General features: G+C 56.1%; 3 protein-coding genes across 3 annotated transcripts; all 3 read right to left on the bottom strand.

Annotated features, from left to right (window-relative positions):
• Positions 1–873: 873 nt before the first annotated feature.
• BGZ61DRAFT_465125 (uncharacterized protein) lies at positions 874–1,359 on the bottom strand (the record flags this gene model as incomplete). The annotated part of the gene is made up of 2 exons (XM_046247541.1): positions 874–1,235; positions 1,294–1,359. The coding sequence occupies 2 exons, from the start codon at positions 1,354–1,356 to the stop codon at positions 897–899; spliced, it is 402 nt and encodes a 133-aa protein (XP_046095753.1). The 3' UTR covers positions 874–896.
• Positions 1,360–4,007: 2,648 nt separating this feature from the next.
• Positions 4,008–4,196, bottom strand: BGZ61DRAFT_278893 (uncharacterized protein; the record flags this gene model as incomplete). The annotated part of the gene is made up of 1 exon (XM_046238431.1): positions 4,008–4,196. A coding segment is annotated over one exon (189 nt), but the record flags the coding sequence as incomplete, so codon positions are not given.
• Positions 4,197–5,253: 1,057 nt separating this feature from the next.
• BGZ61DRAFT_593960 (uncharacterized protein) lies at positions 5,254–7,150 on the bottom strand (the record flags this gene model as incomplete). The annotated part of the gene is made up of 3 exons (XM_046256816.1): positions 5,254–5,341; positions 5,396–5,570; positions 5,632–7,150. The coding sequence occupies 3 exons, from the start codon at positions 7,148–7,150 to the stop codon at positions 5,254–5,256; spliced, it is 1,782 nt and encodes a 593-aa protein (XP_046095755.1).

Consider the following 7,150-nt stretch of genomic DNA (forward strand, 5'->3'; position numbering starts at 1 on the left):
TGTAATATACGAATCCCAGTTCGGCGGATGTGTGCTCGCGGATAACCCGAACCTCCGCTCCAGGGTGTCGGGGACCCGCCGCTTTCCCCTCCCCACGTTCCGAGTGTGGGGTAAACCGTCGCCGGTTCGTGGGCCGGCAGATCTTCCGGGAGCGACTCGCCTGCGTATGTCAGGGCTTACCAATGATCACCTCACTCCGCGGTTGGTATCCATCGAGTTTTTGGATTGTCTAATGATGAATAATCTTTACGTTGCTTGGTTCTTGGTTGTGCTGTGGATGCCGGTCTGGTATCCACTTGACGCGCCGCACCGTGGGCGATGACGGCGGGTGGCCGGGAGAAGGTTAGGGAAGACTGCAAACACCTCGACGCTCTTATACCAGAAATAGGTTACCTTCTAGAGAAACGATCGTTGGGATCGGTACCTGGGCAGATGCGCCCGTCACAAGTTTTCTTGAAGCACATGAGCGAATGATCCTCTGGACCCTTGCTGTAGATCTCTGCTAGCGTGTGGACCAAGTAGAATGAGCTTCGTTGGTAGCAAGCGTCACTCAGATGCCACCAACTATTTGAACTTTTGCATCCAAGTCGAAGTTTAGGGTAGATGTCTCGATAGTGGGAATGGCACACTTCAGGGGGCGACTAGGTCCGCAACAGAACATGGGGTTTCTGGCGATGAATTGATCGTTAATCACTCCGATACTACAGTGTTTGGAGAAGGAGTTCAGTCCATAAACGAGGGAATCGGAGAACCATTTTCTTAGAGAGCGTTGACAGCCGACGGCGGCTAATACATGAACTACAAACAGATTGTTTCGAACCTAGAACCCTTGCCATCCTTTTTGCACCTCCCTTTTGCACCTTGAACCAATCTGGGCAACATGAATCTTTGGGCCTCTACGCTGCAGTTCTGTAGGGCTGATGCTCCGCCTGCGGGAGAAGGTCATACACGGTGCAAAGAAACCGGAGGCTTCCACCCGTGACATGCATGGCCGTATCGGCGAGCATCACCACATCCTCAGCTTGCAAATCCTTTGACTCGAAGCTACCATTGCGTCCCACCATGTGGACCTGGCACTTGGAGTTGGTCAGAGGGATCAGGACGGCCAAGTACCCATACTTGGGCAAGAAGATGGCGCCTCGCTCAAGACGAATGGCCTCGACCGTACCGAGGGGCATTCCTGGATCTCGGCTGACGGCCTCAAACTGGGTGCACCAATTCTGAATGTGCGGGGGCTATAAGGGGTAAGCATATGGGCAACAAGAGATAGGGTGGAATCAAGAGGTTACTTACCATCATTCTGGTCACGAGCTCGCTCAGAACTTGACATGGAGCTGTCAAGTCAAAGGTGACCATGGCCTTACCGCGCTCGGCGGGAGGCATGGTGACGACGTCGCATAAAGCGGCCTGGAAAATATCGTTGAAGCCTAATCGACAGCTCACGACGCTGTGCTTCGGTCCCGTAGCCATGGTTCCGGGAATTGCGAGGGCAATATAGAACGATAACCTGAGAGGTGGTAAGCAGTGCAACGATGAGCAGCGCCATGAGGAGTGGACTGTGGAGCGGTCGTACGGAGTGGGAGTGAAGTAGGAGGATCCAGGCAAGGGAACCGAGTCTCGGGTGAAGATGTCCGAGCTGAAGGGATCGTAGTGATGAGTCTGGGGAAAGAGAGATGTTAAGAATCCGGGAGGAAAGACGATCAAGTACTCGAGCGAGGAGGACGGGTATGGGCGTGGGTTGAGGAGGAGCACCTGAGTGTTGGCTCGGTTGCCTCTGGGAGCGTACGCGGGCATGATGGCTTAGGTGAAGGGCTCGAGACTGAAGATGCAGATGCAGATGCAGATGCAGATGTTGCATGGAAGGTTACGAGTTACATATTTACATATTACAAGGCGTCGGAGATTGGGAAACTGGGGAATTGGGTCCTGGCACTAGAACAGACGGTGAGCCATCAACAAGACACGGCCAACACGAAGCTATCGAGGGCTGGTGTTGCACAACGTGCGGAGGCAGGGTCATGAGACAGCCACAGTGCCCGTTGCCGTACGCCTAGCATAGCGGTACGTGTAACAGAGCATGGGGCAGCGAAGCCATCGATCGGCCATCGGCGGCCCGCTTGGAACGCCCAGTTGGCAAAACTCGGTGAGTTTCTGGAGCCCTGGTGACAACACGGACAAGTGGGCGTCTGCACATTGCCCCTACCGCGGCGTTGGAGGTGGTGCCTCTGTGTTTTTGCTTCGGGGCGTTTCGGTTTAGGGCCTGCGGGGTGTGAGCTGCGAGGTGAGAGCTCCAGGCTGTGCAGTGCGAGCTACAGGCAGCCGGTTAGGGGCGTCCTGCTGCGAGCGGTAGGCTGCGAGCCCGCTGCGTAACTGCTGCCAGCTGCCGCACTGGGCTGTGAGGGCGCTGTGGGCGGGTTCGCCGTAGGGGCGGGAAGGGATGCTGTGCGCCCCAAGGTTTGCTTTGGTTGTCTCTGCCGTGTATGCTTGTCTCTGTTGCCTCTTCTGTTTCCGCCCCGTATACTGGCTGGATGCCGGCGACATCACCTCGGTGCGACGGCGCCATTCCAAGCTTCGGGCTTCCTGGCGACCCCACGCTTCCACCACCCCCGGTCGGTTGCAAATGGCTCGGAGCTGGACAATCGGTCTCGCTCGACCCTGGAGACGGGCGTGTGAGACGGCCATGGCTTCACGCCCCTCCCCCTCCGCGTACCCAGGATGCCCCCCAATACCGGGAAATCGACGATTTGCGGTGGCGTTGCTGTGCGTTGTTGCGTTGGGCGGGGGCGAACGAACGAGGCGGCATCGAAATGGGACCGACGACGGGACTCACAGTTCGGTCCGGGTGGCCGCCTGTCTCTCTCTCTCTCCCTCCCTGTGTCTATTTCAGCCCGTGTCTATTTCTGCCTTTAACTAGGCTGCAGGTAACCCGTCACCGGCTTCGTTTGTTCCGCTTGCTAATAGGTTCCTCGTTGCTTTTCCCTGTCCCGGTGCGGTCCCCTGGGTCGGCATGTACCTGTACAGTGCGGTACTTGCGAGATAGGGCCCTGTAACCTGCAACCTGCAAGCATCTGCAGGCAACTAACTTAACTATCTTGCAGCCAGACGTGGATCTGCCGACGACATATGACGGGCATCCAATCACCACCGTCTGCAGAGTCCCGTTTGCAATGACCAGCCATGACTTCTCGCAGCCGAATTTCTTTTTGAGTCAAGCCATTCTTTCCGCGATGCATTGTCCCGCTGCTAGTCCAGCCATTCATTTCGTGAGTCGGCCACACTGTCTGCCGCCCGCCCGCCTGCGTCGTTGGGAGCCCAAGTCTGGAGGTACCTGTGAGGCTCTGGTCGATCCTGACGGATAGTTTGCGACCCCCCCGCGATTTTGCGAGAGAGGGGGGGATTTTGTCTGCGCCGGGATTCTCTCATCTCTTGTCTCTTGGGCCAGAGACGGATGCCCGCGAGTCTTTGGGTGGGCTTGGCAGCCAGCTAGCTTGGGAGGGGCTGCCACACTGCGGTTCCCACGCATCATGGTGGAGAGGGCGGTGGACACTCTGCGATTCCCCTTCATTCCGGCACATAGACACATTGGTTCTGCCTGGGTGATCAAAGAGGACAAAGACGCTATCGTGAACGGCACTTGGCAGGCATCACAGGCAGTGGATGGAGGAGAGCATCAAGACCGTCCGGCCATTTAGATATGCATCATTGGATTGTAATGCGACGAGTCACTAACCCCTTATTCGCCCGTTGTGCTCAGTACATGCCACTGCGGAGACTAATTCATCTCGAACCCGTTGCCTCCAGCGTTGATGTCGCTCCAGTGAGTCTGGTCAGTCCACAGTGGACGCCCAGCCTTACTGCTTGGCTTGGACTCCATCGTGGTCCCCGTCGCCAGTGTCCTGCGCCGCATTGGCATCGTCATCCTCCGAATCCTCAGTGTGCTTGTGCTTGTCTGGTTCGTCGGTGGAGTTGTTCTTATAGTCATGATTGCCGTCTGCCTTGTTCTTCGTCTCCTCCTCGAGGCGAGCCTTCTTCTTCGTCTCCTCCTCAAGGCGGGCCTTCTTCTTGGTCTGGGAGTAGTGCATCTCCTCCCGCTTCTGCTGGGCCATGGTGCCGGCCAGGGAAAGCTGGGCGATGGTCTTCTGGTCTGTAAGACCCAAAGTCATTCGTAAGATGTCCTCCTTGGTGGTCTCGTCCATCTTGTCTCCGGCCTTGTCCTCCTTGTTGTTCATCTTGTCCTCTTCAGGTGGCGGTTCTTCAGAGTCTCGGGTGCTTGCGGATGAGATGCTGCTATTTCGGGTTGCGGACATGCTGAGGAGCAGGACTCGGTGCCTTGTGACAGGGGATTTATGTAGCTGCGGCGAAACTGGGAGCGCAAACGCCACTATTCACAACGTTTGGGACTGTGCGATTGTTCACGGCATCTGCCTCGTCGATGAATCGATGGTGCGCGCAGTTGGCATTGGCCCGTTTGTCGCGCCTGCTCCAAACGGCCAGCAATAGCCACGCTGTTTGGCAACCACGGGTGACGCTCCTGACATGTTTCGCCCATGACGTCGAGGCGAGTGCAAGAGCTTGTTGTTTAGAATAAATGGCGCTGTGAGGCAAGAGTTCACCATGAAACCACCTTGTGGGATGCCCATGATACCACAACAAACGCCTGTGCGTTGCTCACAGAGGCACGGTGAACCAACAACATCGCTTATTGCGCACTCGACCATTCTTGTTGATCAAATTTTCAAACACACCTGGTTGTACGAAGTTTTCATGATAAAATCAAACCGTCCCAGCTCATAATGCCGGGCTGCATCTAATTAAAATCAAGTGGAGAGAAGAGACAAAGTTCAGAGAATGCCAATAGATTGGGTGCCTAACAGCTACAGCTACGTTACAGATCTAATAATCGAGCTATCTTTTGACAGCAAAGAAAAAGGTACCAGGACCAAACCAAAAAAAGTGTTTCGGTAGCGACAGTAAAGAAAAGAAGACCAGGACCAGATCAAGGAAAGTATTCCAGTAGCGACAGTAAAAAGGAAATGATCAGTGAAAGAAAAGGCAAAAGAGCCGGTAATGACAGTGGAAGGGAAAGACATGGAGCTTAACATCAAAACAAACAATCAAACAGACACCAGATACCGAGAACCATCCTTGCAGCCCATTTTCCATGTTTCCGACCATTTTGCACACTACCTGTGGTTCGAAACTCTCTACCATACTCCTCTTCAAACTCACCACGCGACGTTCCGCGAGAATCTCTCAAGGGCTGACAATCGGACCGATCTCGAAGTAGGCCTGTATGAACACAAACCAATCCATTCTGAGTGAAGACTGGACGTGCTCCATGCTTTGGCTTGGGTTAGCTTTAGGTCTTGCACGTTTACCAGGGTCAGCTGCATACCTCCAACCAAACGCTTCCCGGCCGAGGACATCGTAAGCCAGACGTGGGATGTGAAGATGGCATGAATTCAATCGGGTCATGGGGCCAGTTGGCGTAGGGACGCCAATCAATCCCCTCAGAATGAACTCCACCGAGTCGATGTTGATGGTCGAAAACATAAAGATGATGTCCCTGTCTATTGTGAGTCTGTTAGCAAAGGGGGTCCAATGGGCCGAGTGGAGGGACTGGAAGCTTACCGTGAATTGGGAGCTCGTAAGCCTTGCCGCCGATGTAGCTATTCATTCTCTCGAGGAGAGCGATGCCAGCGACGTTGCCCTGGAGAACCCGCATAAGTTGGCGCTCCGTCAGGTCGTTGCCGTCTCCACCGCTGAGGAGCAGGACGGCGCGTACGGTAGCGAAGACAGTGTTCAGGCGGCATCCGTGGACAAGAGCGATGCTGCAAATGGTCAAAATGACCAAGGAGAAAAGGGTGGAGTGTCGGTCGTGACCCCTGAGGTAGCCTAAGCGGAAGATACAGGCCTGCAAGAAGAATTCCCAGTTCATGGGGCGGCCGGCGTCCTCTGGTTCCAGGATGAGCATGCTCTGGCGGATGGCCTCGATTTGAATGTTGTCAGAGACGCCCGCGTTCCACTCTGCAGTTCGTCGTGGAATGTTTCTCAGGAACATGGCAGCAAAGTACTCTCTGACCTCCTCTGTTTGATCTCTGGGGCCGTTCATACCCAGGCCCGGGAGGTATCTTCTGTCCGGAGCCTGGTGTACGGCCACGACCGGAACAACGGGAAGTCCCATGACTGGGAGGTTGTGCACAGCCACGGCTGGCGCCATGTTTACACCCATGGCGGCGTGGCTGTGTGCTGCCGTAGCCGGCAGGTTGTTCGCTCCCATGGCCGGGAGGTTGCTGATGTCCATGGCCGGAGCCTGTTGCTCTTCCCGGCATTCTCCATAGCAAATGGTCCCGGTGCAAGTGCAATCAAAGTCGAAGTCAAAGTCTTCGGCGGCTGCGACGTTTTCGGCAACGGAGCTTGCTTCGTCGTGGTTGACAGGGAAATTCTCGGGGTTGGCCACAGGTTGCAAGTTGGGTGCCGGCCCGTTGAGAACATTCAGCTCGGTGGCGGTCGCATTGAGAAGGCCCTCGTTGGCGTCTTGGGTTGACTCCTGCTTGATGAATGCAGGGGTGGTCCCGGGTGCGATAGGAATTGGCTGTGCGATAGGAGTCGGCTCTGCGATGGGAGCTTTCTCCGCAACAGGAGTTGGCTCCGGAGTCTTCTCCGACATGACAACGTCGACCGACTCAGACTTGACAAAAGTGGTGGAGGTAGACTGGGAAGCGGAGGCTATCATCGACTCGATGACAGCCGTCGGTTTGGATTTCAGACCAGAAGCCGGCTTCCAACCCGAGACCGGTTTGACACCGGAGCGGGGCCCGGGGCGGGGCCCGTTGGGGAGCTTGCGCCGGGGGGCCCGTCGGGGTGGGTCTGCGGTGTTGGTGGTGTAGTTCGGGTTGACGGAGGGATGGACGTAGGCAAAGGCGATAGGAGTGTAGTCCGAGGGGGGCAATGGGGGAGTGACAGGGGAAACGGGGGCATATGCGGGAACTCCGGGCTGAGGAAGAGTGACGGAGGGATTGTCCGTCTCCTCGCGGTCTGGAGTGAGAGAGGGAGGGGAGTCGAGAGGAGGGTACCTCTCGTCGAGGTTGGGGGGACTCGGGGGAGGGTCCGCGGGAGGGGATCCCTTTTCGAAGCTGGGTTGGGACAT

Source organism: Ilyonectria robusta (assembly GCF_021365365.1).
Source record: "Ilyonectria robusta strain PMI_751 chromosome Unknown BGZ61scaffold_40, whole genome shotgun sequence".
Classification (NCBI taxonomy): Eukaryota; Fungi; Ascomycota; class Sordariomycetes; order Hypocreales; family Nectriaceae; genus Ilyonectria; species Ilyonectria robusta.